Genomic DNA, 24,968 nt, shown 5'->3' with positions numbered 1-24,968 from the left:
GTTGCCTTTGGATGGACCATGTTGTTTGGCCTCATCTACTCACTGAACCTGAGCTATCCTCAACAACTCAGACACACATTTGAATTCTTCCAGAAGGTACTGATGAATCTTGACAGTAATAAACTGTCCCCAAAGGTCCAAGGACTGAAAATTAAAATGCTTCAGTGAGCAGGTAAATGGTTGGACAGACTCTTGCGCCAGTTGGACATTGATGCCCGTTACCCTGTTAATTTGAGATGGAAAATGGAAGCCATGCTGTTCTACATCACTTACTCATTCAACTGTGGGTGTCTACACTAAAACAGACATTCACATTCTTAGAAAAATGGAAGCTTGATCGATGAACTGTTCCCAAAGTTCCAAGGACTGAAGTTTAAGATGCTTCGATAAACTGGGTCAAGACTGAATAGACTCAAGCCAGTTGGACATGACATCAGTCAGGGTGGTTTAAAACATACTCGTTTACCGTGAAATTCATGACCAGTAATCTTTTCTGTTAGTTAAGCATCGTATCTAGCAGAGTAAACTGCTCTGTCTCATTCTCTGTTTTGCCTTGTTTAATGTTATGGGTATTGTGAACTTTCAGTTCTCTCATGTTCAATTTGTGATCCTGTAGGTTTAAGATTTTTTCATTGTCAGCACTACTGTTTACAAAAGTTTTCAAACCTAACATAGAAATGTATTCATTTGTAGTGGTAATTTATATATTTCTAAAACTTGTTCATCAATGATAGATGTATAATGTATTTTATGTGCAAAGGTCACCCTGGTTTAAGTTTGGGGATGACTTGGCTATTTTGTAAGGTCTCATAGAGTGTGAGACAATGTCAGTTGCATGCACATGTGGTAACGTGTGCCTCGCACTTAGTCATGGTATTTATGAAGAAATGCAGGTTACAGACCAGATTTCATAGTTTTTGCTTTTATATTGAAGTTAAAAAAATAATCATTCTATTCTTAAAATCCTGTGCCTTGTTAAGTTAAGGAAAGTGCACTACTTTTAAATGGTACTGATATGTGATGCAAATCTAAAATTTAAGTAGGTACTTAAGCAACATAAAAATTCAAGGAATGTGGATGAACAAAGAAAAAGAATTCAGCTGATGTGGGTCTGTTCGTTTCACCTACTCTCTCACAATGTTCATATCTGCTGCATGTTCATATATCTGCATATCCATATACTTTTTGAGCTCATGTCTGCCAATACTGATGTTGTACATCCCTACTTAAAAACTTAAAGTATGTGGTCTTGGCAACGGGTCTTTTTGATTGCCAAAACCCATTATATTTAAAGTTTTAAAGTCAGTGTTGCCCATGTTTGACTTGATAGGGCAATAAAGTTTCTGATATGGTAAAGCAATCTTGTTTGTGATTATTAAGAGATAAAAATACAGTTATGTATTTTAATAAATAGTTTAAAATCAAATTTAATAGGTTAATGTAAATATAAATAAACAAATTAAAGTTAAGTGAAAGATCAACTGAAGTTTACATTTGGTAATTACATAAAGGTTATGTAAAAGATCAACTGAAGTTTACATTTGATAATTAAAAAAAGCACATAAGCCTTATGTGAAAGTTTGGATTACTTCAATTCAATTTAACGTGACTAAGTTACTTAATTTATTCAATTTCTCCCAACTTAGTTCTGAAGAATTACTTTAAATACATTATTTAACTTTGAACTAATGTAATTAAAATACATGGAAAATTTACATGTGATTAAATTACTTAAAGTCAGGGTTTTTGGTACAATTATTTTTTTGAGTGTACTTGTTTTGGAAACAAATGAATGGAGAGCAGATCTTCTTCTAAACACTACTTTTCTTGGTTTTAGACATTTTTTCCCCCAGAATTCAAAGCAGCGAAGTAGTGTTTTTATTAGCAATTTTTCGCTATTGTTTGAAATGTGACAACAATCAAACTACATAAACTCAGTTTGCAGCATAGTTCAGTGTCTAGAAGGTTAGCAGACTGTCTGTATCTAGGTGCCAAGGATCAACTTTTTTGGTCCATATCCCTCGGGATCTTTAAGAAATTAAAAATGACTGTTGGTGTCATTTTGCAACACGGTGTTGTGTTGCAAAAAGTCTCGCTTATACAGCTCAACAATCCAACCACAGTCAAAAAGAGAAATATTTTTAACCTTTGTTCTGAGGAGGTCATGAAGTGTGAACACCGGACAGAAAATGACATAGAATCCACATTGTTGTGCAGATTTTTTTTTCTCTTTTTTTTTTGTCACAGTCCCTTTTCTTCTTTTTGCATTCTCAACCTCTTCTTAGAAACTTTTTAAAGATCCAACAGATCCAAATGTAAATTTGTGCAATTTTTCAACTGGTCTTAAAATTTTGATCAGGTGTGTATACATGAAACCTTAGAGTCCTCTTGACAGTTACAGTCTCTCCTCTTTGGGAAACTTGGCCAAACAAATCCCAACATATTAAAAGATGTGCAATTCTCAAAGAGCTGCATCTCAGATATTGGGAGTCAACTTTCAATCTGCCAACCACAAAACGCTTTAATTTCCCCCGAATCAACTCATTTGGCTGCGACTGTACGAGTAGCTCCAGTGATGTTCAGTGGTAATTAAAAATATTTACAACTTGAAGTATTTATTTCATGATACCTGCATGCATCACACTGAATTTGTGTCACTTACCTGTGAGGAGGAGAGTCAAAAGGAAACCTCCAAGCATCATCAGAGATTTGTGTCTTCAGTAAGCATTGCTGGTTCTTCCTGGTCTCTGCAAATGTTTGATTCAATGATGAGAGATATCTCATTTGCTTAATGATTGAACACACCCAGTAGAGAAGAGCTTTCAGGAAATCCAATCCCCTTCTAATATTAGTGGCCTGTGGGAAAATCCATTTGGCTATCAAACCAGCAGCTTTTACTTCTCACTTTAGTTTTCATATTTGCATTGTGGCGATGTGGATTCCAGACTAAAGAAAAAAAAAAAACTTAACGCAGAGGCTTTCCCATCCATTCATCCCAGGCTTTTTTCTTGGTCTCTGCCATACATTAAGCTCTTCATTCGAACCACTGATAGAAAAGAGTATAGGGGTGTAAACATCCTCTGTTTAAATCTTACATTAAAATAGACAAAAGGAAACTTGTGAAAAAAAATATCTTTATTTCATTTGGAAAATGACGCAGTTACAGTTTCAGTTTTTGTTGTTTGTTGTTCACTCACTGAACACCAGCAGTCTCATTTTAGTCCAGCAGGAGGCACTACTCCATACTGTTGGGAGCTTCTAAAATCTCAGGTCAGCCTTGGTGTTTGTTAACCAGTTCACCTGGAGACGGACAGAGACAAGGAAAAAACATACAGCCCCCCACACACCACTGATGAACCTTTAATCCATTAAATTTTTAGCATTTTTACTTCTACTCCTTACATTTTCAGGCAGATATCTGTACTTTTAACTTCGCACATTAAAAAAAAATAGCCACATCATTGTTCAAAAAGTCACACACCAAAAAAAAGTTAAAAACCTATCCTAAAATCACTGAAAACGCGCCATCTAGAAAGAGTGAATTTAATTGTGGATAGGTGAGATGAATAAACGTAAAACCATTCCAACACCCTGTTGGTTTGTACATGACCCATTACACCTGCACATGAAACAAATCATGCCACACTTCAGCAACAACATAAAAGACCTATGCAGCATAGTTTAAAGATGTCCGTGGCAAAGACTCAGGAGTGCAGGTGAACTGTATGAACTATAGGCCCCTGTGGCACAGCCAAATCTTTTGACCTTAATGGCATTTCCCCATTTAAGTTACTTTATTTATATTTAGAGTAGTTTTGAAACAAGTACTTTCACACTTCTGCTAAAGTAAAAAGCTTGAGTTGATACTTCAACTTCTACAGAAGTCTTTTTGAACCCTAGTATCTATACTTCTACTTGAGTAATGAATGTGAATAATTTTGACACCTCTGCAATTAAAGTATTCATAAATAAGTGGTGGTGAGTAGGGAGGAATAAGAAATCTTGAAAGCTAGAGTAGCAAAGGGGACAACTTTATTCTAGATGAGTGAGTTTTTGGTTTTGTTTCAGCAATGTCATGGTCTGCACATTATATATATATATATATATATATATATATATATATATATATATATATATATATATATATATATATATATATATATATATATATATATATATATATATAAACTACACCGCTGTGCACAGACTTCTGTTTCCTAGATAAGACTGCTACCACTGGTACCATCATCATCCTGGTTTTGCCACCCTGGGTTTTTTTTTAACCAGAGATTATTGTGGAAATTAAATCAAACAATTTCTTTTGCATAATTTTATATAAAATGTAGACCTTTTTTGATATACTTTCAACAGTAGATAAGATATACATTTGTGTATAGTTTTTAATTTTGGAAGGCATTTCAGTGCTTCTCTACTACACTGCCTCACCAAAAGAAAAATTACTTAATCAATCATTTAAATTTTTCATTGGACCACCCTTAGCTTTGATAATGCCACTCATTTGCTTTGGCATTGTTTCAATAAGCTTGTGCAATGTCACAAGATTTATTTCCATCCAGTGTTGCATTGATTTTTCACCAAGATCTTGCACAGATGACGGTAGAGTCTGAAACGAAAACAAATGAAGCTTGACGCTGTAAGCAGCAACTCTCATTCCCAGAAAGAAAAAAGACACAGACTGAGTAAGTGTCTGATTCTCAGTAAGAGCACACCATTAATACGGAGTCCAGCTGTGTTTGATGCTGCCGGGAAAGCTGACCAATGGGAAGCTCAGATTTGCAGATGAACTCCGTGGAACACATATGATATCATGGAGTGAATATAATATGACACACAGGTGGTAGATTTCATAGATTCTGGTAAAAACAATGCTGAATCCTCTTACAAACACAGAACACACATTGAGATCCATGGTTAATACAGTTAGATCTGCCTCCTGTCTTGTTTACTGTTGCTGTATCCTGGTGGACTTTACACAAAGACTGAAAACTGTTTACCCCCACAGAGAAAATAGCAATCACAGTTAGGATCTAATATTTAGACAAAACAAGAAGAAGAGTTCAGTTTGAATCTTACCTTTCACCATCACAAATGTCTTCATCTCTGAAGTCAATAAATCGATCAATTGACAGCTCACTCCTCAGGGACTTTCCATGTCCAGTAGAGCCTGGTCTCTCATGTTTAGGTCTAACAGAATGAACAAACACTGATAAATAAAGATGAACACTGAAGGTTTGAGTGCTGCTGAAACTCAACAACAAAAACATCTCAGGTGTTTTGATTCTGATAAATTAATGTGTGATTATAACTTTGGATAATCAAACTCATGTCGGTCTTTGAATGATGGGAGTGGTGCAGTGATGTGTGAGCTCTGACAACCAGAGGAATCACTGACAGTTTGAAATCCACATCTCACCTCTGAGATTTGCTCTGGTTCTCATGTCCCCCGCAAGGAGTGACTTCAGAGGAAGGGGCTCCCTGCTGGCTGTCTTCACACTGATTCATAGCAAAGCCCCCACCTTCACAAAAAACACAACAACATGTTCATTGGGACACACTTCAGGTCACACATTATTTCTGCTTCCTCTCACAAACGTGACACAAATGTTTAATATCTGATGATCCCAGAATGTGACACACAGCCCCCAAGACTCTTCCATATATACATTATGGCGAACGTAATAGTACACTCATTAGCCACTTTGATACACCTGTCCAACTGCTCGTCAACGTAAATACCAAATCAGCCAATCACATGGCAGCATCTCAATCAGAGTTGGGTATATAAGTACAAGTAACAAACCTTACAAGTAGTTAAATTACTTTTGATAGGAACGAGTAGTGTAACGGCACTACTCCTCCTAGATTAGTAGTTAAACTAGCGTTACAAATGAAACGCCACGATCGTTACTTTTACAATGACTGCAAATGATGGAACTGTCACAGTAAAATTGGTTGCCTTATATAAATCTGTGCCCCACTGACAACACTGTATTTCCTCCTACTGTAAATGCCCCTTTTAAAGGATAATTTCGGTTTATATAGCGGACGTCCGTATAATGGGATCCATTGGGGCATAGACAGCACCGCTCCTAAAACGGCATTAATCGTCCAAAAACTTGTGTTTTTCACCAATATTCTATCATGGTCCGCTCCAAGTTAGTGCTCTGTTGCAGTCTGTGTCACTCCAGACAGCGCTGTGTGGCTGTACTGACCTCTGAACTGACAAAGACTTTGTTTACATTTGCCCCTCAAAGAAAGGAGTCAGCTCTCCAGAAATTCCTGCGCATGCTTTGAGGGACAAATATAAACAAAGTCTTCGTCAGTTCAGAGGTCAGTACAGCCACACAGTGCTGTCAGGAGTGACACAGACTTCAGCAGATCAGCGATATCTAACCCAGAGCGGACTATGATGGAATATTGGTGAAAAACACGAGTTTTTGGACGATTAATGCAGTTTTAGGAGCGGTGCTGTCTATGCCCTGATGGATCCCATTATACGGACGTCGGCTGCACGATTTTGGATCTAAATATCTCCAGAAGCACTGCTTGGATCAGGAAAACCTTCTGGGTGAGTATTTTGTTTTACTTCATTCTATAAACAATGTAAAAGCTGTATAAACTGAACTTATCCTTTAAAAGGGGCATTTACAGTAGGAGGGAGTGCAGTGTTGTCAGTGGGGTACAGATTTTAATAATGTAACCAATTTTACTGTGACAGTTCATGTGCACATTATTTGGATTTTGTAGAGCAGAAGGAGAAGAGCGTGACCGTAAAATGCAAGTTATGCCCAGGAAATAAGAGGCTGAATACTGCATGGAACACAACCGCGAATCTCTTGAAGCATATAAAGATGTATCAGGGGGATAAAGTAGTGTAACGAGTAGTGTAACTTCTTTACTATTTCCATGGAGTAATCAAGTAGTGTAAGGCACTACTTTTTTCAATAGTAACGAGTAACGGGTAACTCTTTACTTTTTTGAGTAACGGACCCCAACTCTGATCTCAGTGCATTTAATCAAACAGAAATGGCAAAGACAAGCTGCTCAACATGCTGCTCAAAAAGTTCAAAATGAGCATCAGGATGGAGAAGAATGCAAGGGGCTTTGAACATGGCATGGTTGATCTATTGGGATTTTCACCAGCAGCTATCTCAAATGGTCCCAGAAAGAGAAAGTTTCCAGTGAGCAGCAGTTCCCAGGGACTAAATGTCTTGTTGATGCCAGAGGTCAGAGGAGAATGGACAGACTGGTTGGAGACGACAAAAAGACAACAGTAACTCAAATAACCACTGGTTACAACCGAGGTCTGCAGAAGAGCATCTCTGAACACACAACATGTTCAGCCTTGAGGCAGATGGGCTACAGCAGCAGAAGACCATACCAGGTGACCCTCCTGTCAGCTAAGAACAGGAAAACTGAGGCTACAATTCACACAGCAACACCAAAACTGGACAATAGAAGATTGGAAAAACGTTGCCTGGTCTGATGAGTCTGGATTTCTGCTCCACATTCAGACGGTAGGGTCAGAATTTGGCGTCAACAACATGAAAGCATGGATCCATCCTGCCTTGTATCAACAGTTCAGGCTGCTGGTGCTGGTGTAATGGTGTGGGGGATATTTTCATGTCTCACTTTGGGCCCCTTAGTACCAACTGAGCATGGTTTAAAGTCCACAGCCTACCTGAGTCTTGTTGTTGACCATGTCCATCCCTTTATGACCACAGTGTACCCATCTTCTGATGGCTACTTCCAATACAATCTCAGGATCCAAAGTCTCTGGGACAGTGTTTAAGGGTCCTCTGAGAAACTTAAATGGGCTAAGTGTTGGAGGATATTTGATTTGACCGTTGATCTCTTCATTCAGCGTTTCACTTCAGATTTCAACCAGTTAATAATTAAAAGCACCTGAGCTAGTTGTATCCAGGCTGTCAGACCAGTTCAGACACTCCCTGCATTTTCCATGATGGTGTGACTCAAATTAAAAATCAAACTGCTGACTCTCCACCACAAACACGAACTGGAGAATGGGTAAATCTTTATAAAATCACAGATCTTTAACTCAAAGAGAAATTTTATTACATACTTCAAAACAGCCAATCAGCAGACAAAAACATTTCTCAAGTTCAGCAGTGATCTAGCACATCATAAGTACAGTGACTCCAGTCATCAGACATTTCTCTGGAAGGATTCTCACCTGCTGAAGTGATTGCAAGTCAGTTTACAATCACTCTCCACCTTCATGTGCGGACAGACGGAGCTGCTTGTTTGTCTTTCATCAGTTCCAGTGTCTTTGTGCGTGTGACTGGAGAATGCTGTTATATCCTTTTAACTTCAGAGTGACGTCAGATCAAGTCCAACCTGTTTCAGAAACCAGGTCTTGTCAGAGAGCTCACTGATGCAGCTTTACCATCAGACCACTAGATGGTGTTAACTAACCCTTTAATGAAACTTACAGGAGCAGTTTGTATCATACTGATACCCAACAAAATGTTAAACATGTGTTATACAGTTGTGCCTCAATGGTTTCTTAAACAACAGAATTTTTATGTTTATCTCTAAATTGTTATTAGAGATGCGAGATTCTCCTGATGTGTGTAAAGACATCAGATTTCAGCTGGTCAGGATTTTTGAACTCCTAGAGTACTAGACAGAGACACTTGCTGCTCGGTTTGCTTTAATGCAAGTATAACACTTTCGAACAACTGATGAAACTTCAATCAACTTCCTCTTACAGTACATGGGGACAGCCTCGATCAACTATTACAGTAGTCATGCTTACAGAAAAAGAAGGGGGGAAAAAAGGAATAGAATAGAATAGAATAGAATAGAATAGAATAGAATAGAATAGAATAGAATAGAATAGAACTTTATTGTCATTGTGACAAGTATGAAATTGAAATCACAGCAGCAATCAAGAAAACAAAAGTAAGAAAGTGTACAGAAAGTGCAAAAAGGTCCATAAGAAAATAGATGATGACAGCTTGTCCATCATTCTCCAGTTTAGCCAGCCTCCACCTCCACAGGGTCCAGGAGCTTCTTCAGTCATGCTCCATCTCTGTCTCCAGGATCCTGTCTGCTCACAGCAGGTGAAGCCCTTCCAAAGTGGCGTTGGTGTCTGGTGTTAGCTCCGTTAGCCATGTCTGTGAATAGCATGATGCTAATCTGCCCTCTGGTATTTCCTCTGTTGCTGAGTTAGCACAGCTAGCTCGTCCATCTTATTGAAGATAGATCTTACGTTTCCAATAACGATGGATGGAAGGACAGGTCCATGTCGTCACTTCTTGGCTCACATCTGAGGACCAGCTCGTTGTCCTCACCGCCTTCCACATCAGGCCTTGCACCAGTTAGCATTGACATGCTACAGGCTGCTAACAGCTGAGTTCACAAACAATGCAACCATGGTTACATGTAGAATCTCCAGACAAACACAGAAGAAAGAAGTACTAAAAATATTGCTGAAGCCACAAAAAGTTTGGTGTTCATGACCAAAAAATGAGCCATACAAAGTAATGATCCACTCCAAATACAAAGATTACAAAAAAGAGATGAAAATTTTACAAGAAACGGACATAGAAGAGAGGGCTGCTGCAAAAGGCAGCCATGGCCAACAGGGCTACTTTCTTTCCTTTAAAAAGAAAGAAAGATGATTGTTGTTTCATTCAGTTTATTTTTAGAATCACACGTCCAACATAACTTTGCAGAGTTATTAAATAAATAATTAATACAGCATATATCTGGAGTTTATTATGAACGCATGTGTGCAAACCTTACAATAGACTTGATTCTGTTCATGAGTAATGCAGACACATAAAAACAAGAAGTACAACATGAGTCATCAAACACAGAGAGCAGAAAACACTTCCACATGACCAGAAAATCCCACTCTCAAGATTATTTCAGGAGCAGCTAAGCACATTTCATAATCAAATATGCTTATCCCTTACAGTAGGAGGTTAGTCACTCAGCCTCTCTAAACTGGTGTAGAATGAGAAAGACAAGTCCACACTGCGCTTTACCCAAATCATAACAGGAAGTTGACCTGAGAGTTGAGAGTTGAAAGCCAGTTACCGCATCAGCTTGCACTGATAATAATTATTCCATCTAATAACCCAGGTTTCTTACCTATCACCCTGCTGTGCTTAACACTTGATGCTGATTGGTCAAAACCCCTTAATAACAGCGGAAATTAATCCCAACAAAAACAATGCTCAGTCTCACTGGTAAACACTGTTAAGTTAGCATGCAAGTTGGGAGGCAAAAAATATATCAATATAATAACTTTAGAACCCATTCTACAATCCAGGTAACAACAGCAGATCTCTCTTTATTAGTGAAACAGAAAATAAAAGCACAAGAAGTCACAGTACTGGCAGCAATATTAAAAGCTATAAGATGTGTCAAAAGCTCCAAGAAGAAGGAGAACTAACAAAAAAGAAGACTTAGCATTTATACTCTTGCAGGAGACCTGATCATCTTGTCTGACTTGACTTTCAATAGAAATGTTTATATGTATAAGCATTTTATTAGCATGCAAACATTTGCTACTTGATAATTAAATTAAATACTTTGTTTTATGTTTGTTATTTCTTTGGGAAGGATTTTAATCTGGTAGTGCTACTGACCCTGGAATGGAGGAACTGTTCATCTGTGCATACATTATTTTGACATCAATAAACTATTCTTTAAAGGCCACGTGAGGATTTTACAAGTGATCTTGAAAAAGTCTTACTTGTCGTTTAACCTTTTTTTGTTATGTTTTCTGACAATAACTGCAAGCCCGAGTTTCACATGTTGTTTGCTCAGGTGGGCTCGATGCACAATATGATTATAGTTCTGTAGCTTCCAATCTGCATATGACAATAGCATGATGTTTGTAGGAGTAACCTGAGTCCACGTGTTTCTAAACACCACTGAGTGCAGAGACTCTGTAATACTAAGGTCCCCAAAGACTCAGTCATACCTGTGTAGCTGTTTTTAACTACATTACTTAAGTGCTCCAACAGTAAGACAAATAGCCTAAAAACAGAGCCACTGTTATAACATAGGAAACAAAGAAGATTCTGTTAACTTTTATGGCTATTCTGGTCCAGTAGCCGGTCTTTCCTCCATCCTTTTTGCTGCCCAGCCGAGTCAAAGCAGCCATCAGCTCTCTGTCATAGTCATGAGACTCTTCTAGCAGCTGGGTGGTGCTAGCCTGAAACATTTGAGAAACTGTGGTTAGATTCAGATTTATTCAGCAGGATAAACCGCTTGATATGAATCATCTTATTTTTGTCCCAAAACAAGCAATGGCAACAGTACAATACAATACAAGACATAACAAAAGAGTAGATAATCATTAAACTAACTTAATTCCAAATAATAATAATAATAATAATAATAATAATAATAATAATAATAATAATAATTATTATTATTATTATTATTATTATTATTATTATTATTATTATTATTATTATTTTAATAATAATAATAATAATAATAATAATAATAATATGAAGAAGAAGAAGAAGAAGAAGAAGAAGAAGAAGAAGAAGAAGAAGAAGAAAAGGAAATAAATAAATAAATAAATAAATATAAAATAAAATAAAAATATAAAATAAAATAAAAATAAAATGACATATTCTTGATTGTGATAGGTGGGTGGACAGGAAGTAATACTGAACACAGCTCCCATGTGTGTCTGGTCTGTGTCTAGTTTGTTGTCTGCCTTTCTGAAGCCAATATTCTGAAAAATATTCCCAGCCTTTTCTTTTTTCAGTATTTTTTATTTTTTTATGGCTTTGTATTTGAAACATAGAGCCACCCAGAGAGGACTGAGGGGTAGAAGAAAAACTACACTTAAAATGTGCAAGTATCACATTATCATGTATTTTCAGGAAAAAAGAAAAAATCCACAATATTACACCAACTTTATATTTTTGAGTTCTTAATTGTAACTTTGCTGAATACAGGAAACAGCACAGCTGTTTTTGCAGAGGCAGCCCTTTCCTATTTTAGTTCAATTAGTAAGGCTGTTGCTGTGGGTCTGCTTCTGTGGACCCGTTAGACCCAAGCTGCTATGGCTTTTAACAGTTTCACCATAATCATCACTAAAGTGCCAAGCTTCAGACCATATGTCACTCTCCAGCTACATCCTACTATCTTCCACTATCCCACTATTTTTATTTATTCATTTATTTATTTTTGTTATCAGACATCCAATCTTTTGCTACTTTACGTTAATATTACCCATGTTTTGAACTGTTGGTTTTACTTTGAAATCCCTTGTCATAAAGATCTACTTAACGCTGCTATAGTGACATCTACTACAGCTACAGCTAATAATAGCTACACCAATGCCAGACCAAGGCGACAGCTTCATCTGATTGGACAGCTAATCTGCATTCAGGAGCTGCATCAGCTACATGAGCTACGAAAAGCACGTGTTGCAGTATTCAGAAGCTACAACATGAATACTGTAAGGTTAGCATAATGTTCACTTTTCATGGCTTAGCTGTCTTTTCCAGACCTTTTGGGACATTGAATGGCGTCTTGAGGCTGATTCATCTGCAGGCACATCAAAGTGAAGAAGCTGATGTATCTCTGCAACATCAGAATAATTAGTAAATGGTTAGAAATCATTGCAGAAAAAATTCAATTTCCATTTCTAAGATAACTAAAAATGTAACTGAAGCAGGACCAACTTTACTGACTAGATTTCTTAATGTATCTATTGAATTCCCTGAATATTTTTTAGTGTTACAGAAGCGGATTTTACCTTGTTTCACCCCACAGTCCTCAGTCAAGCTATGTTTAACAGTGTGTTTAACTTCCTCGTCGTCCTTGGGTACAGAATCTTGCTCCATCATGTACATCACCAAAACAGTTTCCAGGAGGCTCAGCATCATAAAACCAAAAATGCCAACACAGTAGATTGCTGAGAACGAAAAGAAAGCAGTAACAAAGTCGGAACATAGCTTCACACAAAGCATACTCCATTATCAAGAAGAGCATCAGAAAAGTTAAGCCTCTTTTTCTTCTCTTACCAATAAGAGGAATCTTGTCTGAGGTCGAAGGTAGAATATCATTCAGGATGAGCTGCATCACCGTGACAGCAAGCAGTACGGTGACCTTGAATGTGAGCATCTCACCTCCGTTCTCTGAGATCATGAAGGACGCCAAGTCCAGAACCAGGAACAACAGGACTGGTATTATGAAGTTGACAACGTAGAGTACAGATCGCCTCTTCATGTTGATCTGCAGAGCAAGATATAAAGGTCGGATTGTGATACTTTGTTGGACATTGTCAGGACAAAAGTTAAAACTATTGCCAATCTTATCTCCTGGAAATTACTCATTATACTGCTTAACTGTGTCTGTGTTGTCCTTTTCAGTTAAACTCAGAGAACATCCAGCTGCCATCTGATTTTTTTTTTTTTAAATTCATCATTGAGGATATGAGGATGTTTTAATGACTGCAATAAGAGTAGCTCACACACCTAGGCAGGCACAGTCAAGGCGAACAATATAAACAACTTTTGGAGCAATGTGTGCTACCATTTTTTTTTTTTTTTTTTTTTTTTTTTTAAGGTAGAGCTTCTACTTTTCAACAAGACAATGCAATTACAACACTGTGGCTCTGTGTGGGGGATTCTTGATGCTTAGCTAACCTGCTGACTGAAACTGTAAAATCATTGTTAGATTATTAAATAAGCTTTTGGACCACATGTTCCAGGAACTACAGTTCAGGAACTAAATGGTTCTGTAGCACACTGTTTTTTTAATGTGTTTTAATCGAGGCTTGAGGTCCTGTGAAGATTGTGGAAATCAGGTCAGGGATATATATTGAGAAAAGATAAAATAAATTGCACTACACTACCAGACCAGAAGAAGACAACAGATGGTTCCTGCAGCTGAAAAGAACTTTCAGTGAAAGAGCAATTAAAACATCAGCCCCCTGTTCTCTCAGTCCATATTGTGGAATACTTACAGTGTAAACTACCATGCTTTGAGTGATGTCAAAATTGTTCACAGTTTTGGAGCTGGATGTGATGTTGATGAAAATCCAGTCTGACTGGGTCCGCATGATCTCTTGAGTCCATTCTGTGGTGTAGCTCTGGTTCCCAATTTTTTTTAGCAGTAGTTGTTGGGCTGAGTGAAATACAACAGAGTACAGTTAATGTTTCCTTCTTAAGCAATAAAAAACTGTTCTGCATGTTTGGCTGGGTAACAAAAACCATTATTCAAAGCAGGGTCATCTAAGAAAGGTGAGTACGAATAAAAAGAAAATTATTAAAGTGATAAATCTGATAAAACATTGGTTAACAGTAGGAGTGTAACCTGGCTTAGAAATTTTTTGGACACAATGGAAAGAAAAGATAAGCGGTATGTAGTACAACAGTTAGCCTGCTAGCATTGAAGATATTCAGCCTGTGCTGGCGTTAATGGTGCCGTTACACACTGAAGATTGATTTGTTGACACTTCAGAGGAGACAGTCAGCCGAAAACATTTCTAGAAGTCTCAAGCTCCTCCATCTAAAGCATGAAGCCAGTAGAGACCAACCGCGTTTTAGCTCAAGAATGAACCCACTGATAGACGACTTGCAGTGAGATGCATCCTTTTTAAACAGCTTTAGATCATCTTTAAGTAGTTATATGATGAGGATGATTCGACATATAGTCATAAAACCAAACTAGGATCCATTTCTAATGACTCCTTCTTTATTTCACCTGCTTTTCATTGATTTTGCCCGTTCACCCAGGTCAAAGACACCCATTTCTATCAACAATGAAGATATCTCCAATACAGAATCCTTTAAACTCCTTGGGACACACATCAATAACACACTAAAATGGAAACCACACGCAAATGAAACATACAACAAAGACAACAAAAGACTGTTTTTCCTCAGACAGCACAAAACGTTTCGAGTCAGACGCAACATTCTTCTTCAGTTCTACACTGCCATAATTAAAAGTATTCTGACCTCAGCAATAATTGTATGGTATGGAAACTTGGACAGTCACTCACGCACAAAACTACAGCAGATAATTCACAAATCATCCAAAATCACTGGCCACTCACTCCCATCCATAGACACACTGTATCAAAGACGCATCACACAACGAGCAATAAAAATCACGTCAGACCCAACACACCCTGCCCATCATTCATTTACACTCATGCCCTCTGCGAGGCGCTACAGGTTCTTGCAATCAAAGTCAGACAGGTTTAAAAACAGTTTTTTCCCCATAGCCATACGGATATTAAATGAGTCACTTGACTAACTGTAACTGTATTTATGTGTGTATGTCTGTAATGTGTTGCAATGCAATGTGTCTGTAACGTTCTGCTGTTCCTGCAAAGTGACTGACACTGGAGAATGTCGAGTGTGAAGTGCTGTACCGAAAACAAATTCCACCAACTCTGTTGTGTGGCCGTTAATAAATTATTCTGATTCTGATTGTGATTCTTTTGAAAACAGAGAATCCACTGACACGTTCAATTGAAGGTCCCCAGTTTACAAGGTCACTCTTTAAACTGTTACACCAGGAACTGATAGAGACACATTCACACTATCAGGCTAGAAGAAAAAGTTTGTTCAGGAGTTATTGAACCAAGTCTGTCACAGCTGTGACATTCAGAAACGTTTAGCTTGCAGGCCTCGCCTCTCTAGGTCCCTGGACATCCAAACAGTACTACCACCTGGGCATGGTTGTTTTAAGGGGTAAATTTACCACTAATACCTTTGTCCTGATGGTCAAATGCATGTAGTTCTGTAAAGTTCTTCTGGTCAAAACATAGCTTTTGTCCAAACTGCACTATGACAGTATACATCTGAACCAAACCCAAAGCACCAAAACTGTTTGGCACAGATAGCTGTACTTTTACACCCCTTGTTAATGGGTGACCTGGATTTCAACCTAAGTTGTGTGTAGACATATTATTCTGCACGACAAGGAAACATTTTTTCTCCTTACAGTTTTTTTCTTAAATCAAACTCTGAAAACACAAAACCACGCCATCCCCACCACCAATCTTACAGTTATGTATGACAGACTTGAAGGAGAGTGTGCAGCTCTGAGAGTCGAAAGGAAACTTGTAAACTTGCATCCTGCAGGTGGTGACCAGCACCCTGTCGTTCCTGAGTAGCACCCATCCCCTGTAGTTAACATGGACTAAGGGACTCTCAGCTGCCCTGTTCTTCTCAGTCCTGTGTGGAGACAAACAAACACTTTAGTTGTTTTACACACACACACACACAGCAAACAGCAGCATAGCACAAACTGCGATTTCTGAGTGGAAGAGTGCTTGCGAATGAAATGCTCTTTGTTCCTTACTTAAAACCCTTACTCCATGAATCTACCTTCATACAGAGTGATTGGGATGCCAGGCGAAAGAGAACGGAAATTTGGGATATGACTCTGCTGTAGTAATTACAGCAGTGGTGTGCACAGACTTTTTGAAGTACAGGCGCGAAAAGAAGAAAAGAGGCACATACAGCATGACTTTTTGCCACCCAAGGGTGTAGTTTTGTGTGGTTTTTTTACACCCAAGTGGGCAATATATTGTGTTTTGCCATCCAGTAGGGCACTTAAACACCCACTTTGGCTCCCAAGAGGGTACTTCAGCAAGCACTTTTTAAATAATTGGGCTGCAGGGGGACCCCCCTGTGCACACCACTGAATTACGGCCAACTTCTATAATGTTGTGGGAATGGCCTTACATATATTAGAAAGATGAACCTCACTCTGCTTGTATTACAACAGCTTGGCTCTGTAGTAGGAGAGTCCAGGTGCTAAACTTACAAGCCATCAGTCCTGTCTTGTCATTCATTTATGCCAAAATCAATACTGAAAGAGTGTTAGGCAGCTAAAATCCTATATCAGGCAAAAGTTATATGTTTTAATTTCAGGCTTTAGAAACTGGTCTCCTGAGTTCCAAGAAGTAGTTTTCAGGGTGATATTAAAGTATGAGATGATGCAACACAAACATGCTCCGGTGCTAACTATTCTGAAATGTGATGCTTTCTTTTAATTTAGAATAAGCTTCTTCTTTTTTTCAGATATCAGATATGATAGGTTGCTTTTTTAGACTATCAAATTCTGTTTTTCTTTCTATTGGCCAAACTTTTATAGATTTTAGGGTTATATTAGTTTGGCCTGTTGGTCTCCTTGCAGCTGTCTTTGGTTGAAAGCATGCACACACATCAGACCTTACCTCTCCTCAATAATCAGATCAGGCTGCCACAGTAGTCTTGTTGGAATAGAAACTGCTTTGATGCCACAGAAATTATCAGGGTCCCAATGAAGTTCATAATGTTTCCAGATCTACAGGAGAAAACAGTGGAAATATTAAAACACAGAAACCTTTGACCTCCCAGAATAACATGAAGTGACAGTTGACAGTGGACTCACCAGATCGACCCAAACATACGAGATAAATTTCTGTTCCTTTTCTCTCTACGGGGAAAAATGATGTGAAAACATTTCAGAAAATGGTGTTAAAGGTTTTTGTTCTAAGTTTGCAGTTTTGGACTGTTAGAAAGAGCAAAAAAAGGAAGCACAGTTAAACTGTGTATCTGAATCCTTTATTCTGACCAATATACCAGCATACGTGTTTGGTAGGGAGGTGTTTTATTGCTCCAGGGTTATTTGATACAGTCGATGGTTGAAGTAAAAGCATGCTGGATACACTGAGGCAGACCACTGCTGCTTTTCAACAGTTTTTCTTCATCATAAGGTCAGACTCGTGCAACTATAGAAAATAGTGGTAACATTTGTTGTGCAAATTCAGTTCATGTGGAATTACTTTAAAATAAACTACTTATGAACTTGAATAAAATCAACCACTTACCACTCCCAGAATGGCATAGAGTAGAAAGTCCAGATTGACTCTCGTGGCTGTTTTGGAGTTTTTGGCAGGTCGGGTCCAGACGAGCTGATCTTTATTTTTAGTCAGGTTCAGGAACTTGATGACGTCCCAGTTGGTTTCAGTACAGTTACCTTTAGAAAAACACCAAGATTAGGCTTTTATTATTGAAAATCCTGAAAAAGAAGATGTGACATCAGTGACATGTGCATCTTTGTTTGGGTGATAATCTCTCAGCTATTTCTCCATTAAATGATTGACTGTTTGGAGTCAGAGACTTTCATAAACATAACTATTTTTTGACACACACTTTTGTGTTTATTTCTTTATAGGTCTGTTGTCTGTTTGCATTTGCCTACATGGGCACAGCTTTAACTGAGATATTAAATAAGCCTTTAAAAATGAGGACTAAAACATTGCAAAATATGTCTACGTATAGTCAGAAAGGGACAAAAAACTTGTTATTTACATTTTAGTTTTCACCTTAATTTTTTTAAAATTTTGAGGGGGGGGTTATTTTATGTATTCATTTTTATTTTTTTGTTTATTTCTCTTACTAAAATGTATCTTTAGCTGCTGTCTCTTTAACATCCCTCTGCTCCACCCCCTTCCCCCTGTTTGGCCAGCCTCCTGGAGACCTGTGAGAGTTAAAACTATTTTCTTGTGCCGTTTTTAGAACAGACCATTTTTGAGCAGTTTACAAACAGATTCAGGGATTTTTTGCGACATATGAATATGTATAAGTTTGAAACTCTGCACACATTTAGAATGAACACCCAGCACCATTACTTTATATCTATGTTTAAAATAAAGGAAGTAGGAACACCCCTCTTTATATCTTTAAGTTACTTCAGACAAGAATGGCAATGAAAAAAAATTCAGGGTTTGGTAGTGAAATTTCAATACATAAAAAAAAAACCTATGTGCTTTAAAAATGTGTGAGTATGTTACTTGGAATAAATCCACTTCTAGTACTTACTTTCTGTGAAGTTTTCCTGTTTTAGATCATTCTCCAGAGATTCCAGTACGTCCTCTAAAGTGATGGAGCTACTGTGGGAGCTAGCAGCTGACAAAAAGAGAAAGAATTCATTACTTTTAGCATTTTAGGTTTTGAAGAAATGCTTAAATTAGTGTAAGCAGAGAGATCAAAACTGATGTTAAAATAAAATATCAGAAGGAAGGAAGTCATGCTGTTAAATCAAACTGTAACACGTATTCACATTGCACATCTGAATCCAACTGTGGAGATACTGTAACCAAGTTGGTGTGGTGTTTGTTTCCAGCAGAAAACAGTGACATGTACCTTATGTCTTCAATTCAAAAATCAGAAAAGAAAGAAAAAAAAAACACTTTACAATGCATTGACAGGTTAAAAAACACTGATAGCAGAATAATACAAAGAAAGGAAGCTGGCAAAACCAATATGCTGGTATAAGATGATAAAACATGAAGCATAATCCACAGTAACAGCACAAGATACAAAAACTTTATTCTCCAAACTTCAGCTTATTGTCCCATGAGGGAAATTTGCCTTGCAGACAGGCAGGCAGGAAGCAAGGCAGGCAAAAAATACTCTACAAGTAAAATGAAATAAGACAAAAAAAATTAAAAATATGATAAAATAATTTTCAAAAAAATAATCTTAAAAGGGTTACAAACAAAAATGTTTGTATACTAAAAAAGTCTCCAAATAATCCCATCTGTTATATTCACAAAATCCATGAATGGTCATAAAGTAAAAATCTTTCTGCAGACCTATTTGACTGCGTCACTGCATACCGCAGGTAACACTAGCTTACCTGAGGTGATGAATAGACAGAGAAGCCCTGCAAACATCATGGCTGTAATCAGTCTTCAGAAAGGCTTCTTCTCCTCCCTTAGTTGCTGGGAAAGTGTGTTGCAGTTACCATATCTCTGCTTTAATAAGGCTGGGTGGCAAGAGATTTTATATGATATATGATGCAACAAATTATCCAGGAAGTACCATGCCGCTTGACAATTGGTGGCTTGTAATGAGGTCAGTGTGTTAACAAACCAAAGCACTTAGCACACTTACTGAGGAGAGAACTCTCTAGAAGTTGTGTCAAAACCAAAGTCCGTACGATACATGGTCAAAGTCTCTGTGATGTCTTCCTGTTAGTTTCACATCCAGAGTTCTGAGGCAGCCATATTGAAAAATCTGACCCAATCTACCTGTGGTTTAGTTCAAACCCCAGTCAGAACAAAGAAACTGCAGTTTTTAGAGAGGCTGGCAGCAGAAGCCACACATCAAACCAAAAAAATGTAACAGCAACAATACACGTATACTACCTGGTTAAAATAGCATCTTGGGTCTGAATAGCTTATTTTTCTTGCAGGACATATTGTACAAGGGTGAATATTTTAACTGATAATAGCTCAATTTTTTCAATGAGGTGGTTCAGAGCGCTGCTTGAATCCTCACTTAGACCAAGAAAGTGGATCACATCACTCCAGTTCTGAGGCCTTTACACAGGTTTCATGTCCGTCAGTAAGGAACTTTTAGAATGTGTCTGCTGGTTTATAAAGCAATGGACAGTTAAGGGCCAAAATATGTCAGTGCAATAATTCAATGTGGATCCATTAGGACCACCCAGGTCATCTGAAATAGGTCTGCTTTCAGTCTCAAAAGCCAGAACCAAATGGAGAAGTAGCATTCAGTTTTTATGCTAAAAATATTTAAACAAACTACCAGGAAAGATCAGATCTGCTGAAACTCTAAGCTCCTTTAAACACAGGTTAAAGTCTCACTTTTTACAGCTGTTTTTAATTAGAATATTTTATAATTATTATTGTTCAGCAAGACTGTGCCTTCCTAATTTTATAATTTCAATATCTTTTGTATTGTATAACTCTGCCAAAGGCCTGCCTCTTTTCCTAATATTAAAATGTACAAAGTGAGGTTTAGTTGAGCAACTGGAATATGGCCTCCATTGACAATGGGCTTCAAAAGTCTGTAGCAAAAATAAATGGGCGACATCACGAAACCCATATCCATGGATTACACAGTCTATGGTGTGCCTGCCTATCAATCAAGACAGCCATGCTGTGAAACAGGTAAAAGTTTTAAGCTTAATTACTCCAGAAATACTGCTTCATAAAAAGAGTCGTAAGAAATTGTCCTTTTCAGTCCCATACGTGGTGAACTTCATTCAAGCTAAGTGGTTCAAGCTATAGGCTCTTTCTAATCGCAGAATTAGCTCTTCTAACAATGGACCCTGCCAGATACCCAAGTACATAATTCTTTGATGCAGAACTGGATATCACGGGCACCACCGTATCTGAAAATGTAATTACACATGCCAGCTCACAGAAGCTAACGGCTAAAACAGACCGAGGATTTTGTAAATACGGTAAGAGGCAGTAGGGTCTCCTCTCATGAACATGATAAACACAACCCAATTTGAAGGCAACAGTACTCTGGGGAAAACGAAAAGCACTGACCTCTGTTGGTGGGTCTCAACTTACTCGGATTGTTCTATGATCAGTCACTGTAAATCACCATCCATCTTCAGTCGAACCAGTTGTGGTCACAGAAAGGCCATTATGAGCTGGGCGTTGGCAGAAAGTGGTTTTATATAATCAGTGCAAAAGGATTTGTCAATTAATCTTTAATGTTGTCTCATGGTGTTTTTTTTTCTTATTAGAATTAATATGAGACACATTCACCAGCCCAAAGTCATGTCTGATTTTTAAGATATTATAGAATAATCTTTTAGAGCTAGAAATAAAACAGGTAAATCTGACAGTGGTGAATCATGATTGAATTTAGTGCAAAAAAAATAAAAAAAATTCTACTCAAAATAAGAGATTTGTAGTTGCTTAACTTCCAGATTTTGCAGCACATTGTCTCAGGCTTTTCCAAATTGCACACTAACAACAAGGAGAATAATTAGAAAAGCTGTTTTTAAGTTTTTAAGGGTTTTTTTTTTCATGTACCTGTGGTTACAATGATTGAATTTATATTATTTTTTTTTTTTTTACAAAAAAAAAAAAAGTACTCGAGTGACATTTACTAATTCCGCAGGTGTCACATTTTTTCATTTTATTGTGTCCTCTCACTCCCACATACAGTGAAGTGTCAAAGTGAGGTAGCACTTTGGGTGGACTCTTGGTGGTCCAACTAACTCTACTGAGAGCAAGGCTCTGTGCTTCAACCAGTTTAATTTGACACCTTTGATCATTTCTTGAGGTGACTGAAACCTACATCTCCAACCCCCTCACATGGCTGCTCCTCCCCGGTGGTTATGTCTTTGTGTGTGTGTGTGTGTGTGTGTGTGTGTGTGTGTGTGTGTGTGTGTGTGTGTGTGTGTGTGTGTGTGTGTGTGTGTGTGTGTGTGTGTGTGTGTGTGTGTGTTTCTCTGAGCTCAGTGTGCATGATGGGAACCATCTCTGGGGGAATTACTTTCAGGATGTGTTACCTGCCCAGGCGTCCGTGGGTAATGGTGCAGCCTGCAGCTGTGCAGTCATGTTGGAAGTGTTTCCATCTGAGTGGGAGAGAAATGTAAAAACAATATATACAAACAGTCACTCTAATGTTTACCATCACACCACAGATGATGAAGCTTCCTCTACTCACTGCTCACAACATGGAAGTAATGTTTGAAATCTGACACCAAGTGTTGTAAGCTTCCCTTAAACTCACTGTAAAGTGACTGGGTGATTATTCATCCCAGCACTTCAACTCATATGACAGCATAAACAGAGTCAGTTGGAGAGAAATATAATGCACTGGGGCTATACACTACTGAAAATACCACTGTGCACAAACATGTACTGAACCGTGGATGTTATACCCAACGGTTCAATATTGTATCATTAGGGCTGGGTATTGTCAAGAACCTCACAGTTCAATTTTGATTGGTTAGGTTGTGACTTGATTTGCTATCATTTCGATTCAATATCGATTTAAATGCTTCACTTTTCAATTTTGTATTTAAATCTCTAATTCTTGTCAAACTCAGACTGATTCCTCACCTTGTCCACTCTACCCAAGATAAGGCCACAGCTGCTACTCCATGACAAGAATCTACACAGGACCAGGGTCCCGTAGCTCCGGCTCTCTGTCCCCCTCTGCTGGATGAATCATTTCAAATGACAGCCCATGAAAGTCAGTCAGCTCACTCTTTTCACTCTGGAAAATCATATTTGAGTACCTTGGGGAAATTATTCATTTCAAGCATTAATTTCCTTTAACTGTGATGATTAGGACTTACAGTTAATGATAACCCTAAATCAAAAATCTCAGTGACTATTGCAAACTAATAGTGTCATACTCTAATTTGCTAATAAGCAGAAAACACCTTCCCCAGTGTGTTGCCCCCCTGTTTTTCTCTTTATGTCAGGGCATTGCACTCACTCACTATTCAGCTGCTTAACAACTCCACACCCAAGACCCATCCACTAATCCAGTTCCTGCAGTATAAATACTACATCTCCATTACCAGTGTTCACTAGAGTCAAGAAAACTTTGCTACTTTGCGTTCTGGATTTGTTGATTATTCTTGGTCTCATTCTGTTTCTCAGGCTCACTTCTGAATCCTGTATTTTACCTTTCTTCACCATTGCTTCAAATTCTGAATCATGTCTGGAAAATAAATTCTGTTTTTCCGAATACCTGTCTAAATTTTGGGTCTTAGAACTACCAGGTCTGACCTGCTTCCTTCTGCTGAGAAGCTTCATAAAGTTGCTGATCTCATTTTCCAACAGGACTTGGCACCTGCCCACGCTGCCAAAAGCATCAAAAGCTGCTTAAATGACCAGCAAGTTCAAGGTAACCAGACCTGGTTCTGGTAAAGAATCTATGGGATATTGTCAAGAGGAAGAAACCCAGTAACACAGATGAGCTGGAGGCAGCCATCAAAGCAACCTGGGCGTCCATAACACCTCAACAGAACTAGAGTGTGACACTATTTTCATATTATTCTTCTGAATTTGGGGTTTTCAGTAACGGTAAGCCATTAATATCACAATAAAAGCAATAAATGCTTGAAATATTCCACCTTCTGTTTGTTGAATCTATATGTTATCAAAATTTGAGTTGAACTACTGAAATAAATGAACTCTTTCACCATATCATAATAGTGTTATATTCAGAGGTTAAACTCAAAACACACCTTTAGATATGAAGGATCATGGTTTAACAAATTTGTACTTCACTTTGCCCCATGAGCTTTCCAATAGAGCCCCCAGTCTTTTGGTTGTAGACCTTAAATATGACCAAACCCATATACTTTACAGCTATGATAAAGATAAAAAATAAAAATAAAAAAAAAATGACCAAGGTGGTGACACTTGAGTCTGGAAGTTGACTCATGGCTCTAAATGAAACATTTACAGAAGTATAGCAGCTGTAAAGCCGTGGGCGTCAGATATACAGCATGTTGAGCAATCTGTGGCATCTCTAAATACCCCATTACATGTCAGAAAGCCCTGTTCAGGACATGACACAGCCTGCCTGTGTTTGCACACAAAGCCTATCACTATCCTGTCAGCAGAAGCCTTAGGGCGACCAAGGACAGGATTGACTTCAGGATTTAGAACATAACGTACAAAGTAATAATAACATCACCCAAAATGAGAGTTTACGGGAAAGCTCAAGAAATCAATCAATCAATGAAATTTTAGAAAATAATTATAATTTTATTCAAGGTGCCCTGACAAATTTCTCAATCTGGCTCTCCATAAGTATCAGGTGATAAAAAAAAAAAAATAATGGCATCTTTAAATACGCAATAGTGATTGTATATGAATACATTTAAAGGTTTAACTATTCAAAAATGAGTACTGGTTTACGAGCATACACTCCCACATTGCTTATCAAGGTTTGAAATCTGTCACTCATATATGAACGTGTGTGCGTAATACCCTCATCATAATTCTATCATGTGGGGGATTTTTGTTGTTGCTGTATGAGCTATCAAAGCAGATCTTTCTTCTCATCCCTATAAGGAAAACTTGAGTCACAGGCCCAGGAAGGTAGTTTCTCAACACGCCCACTCCCCAACATATCCACTTCTCAGCCTATATAACAGCTGAGTCCTGCTCAGAGACTCAAAGCATCCTAAGAGGAAGC

General features: G+C 38.0%; 1 protein-coding gene across 1 annotated transcript; it reads right to left on the bottom strand.

The window, feature by feature from the left end:
• Positions 1–3,296: 3,296 nt before the first annotated feature.
• On the bottom strand, positions 3,297–22,363 carry LOC141791830 (5-hydroxytryptamine receptor 3A-like). Its single transcript, XM_074672488.1, has 12 exons — positions 22,315–22,363; positions 18,855–18,941; positions 17,861–18,009; positions 17,422–17,466; positions 17,225–17,334; positions 16,048–16,217; positions 13,994–14,154; positions 13,050–13,260; positions 12,767–12,940; positions 5,435–5,537; positions 5,095–5,205; positions 3,297–3,300 (listed from the first exon to the last, which is right to left on the bottom strand). The coding sequence occupies exons 1-12, from the start codon at positions 22,361–22,363 to the stop codon at positions 3,297–3,299; spliced, it is 1,374 nt and encodes a 457-aa protein (XP_074528589.1).
• Positions 22,364–24,968: the final 2,605 nt, after the last annotated feature.

This window comes from Halichoeres trimaculatus, unplaced genomic scaffold, assembly GCF_033239565.1.
Source record: "Halichoeres trimaculatus isolate MK-OKI-2021-1 unplaced genomic scaffold, fHalTri1.1 fHalTri1_scaffold_6, whole genome shotgun sequence".
Taxonomy (NCBI): Eukaryota; Metazoa; Chordata; class Actinopteri; order Labriformes; family Labridae; genus Halichoeres; species Halichoeres trimaculatus.
The sequence above is the reverse complement of the archived record's forward strand: the minus strand, read 5'-3'. Positions and strand labels throughout refer to the sequence as shown.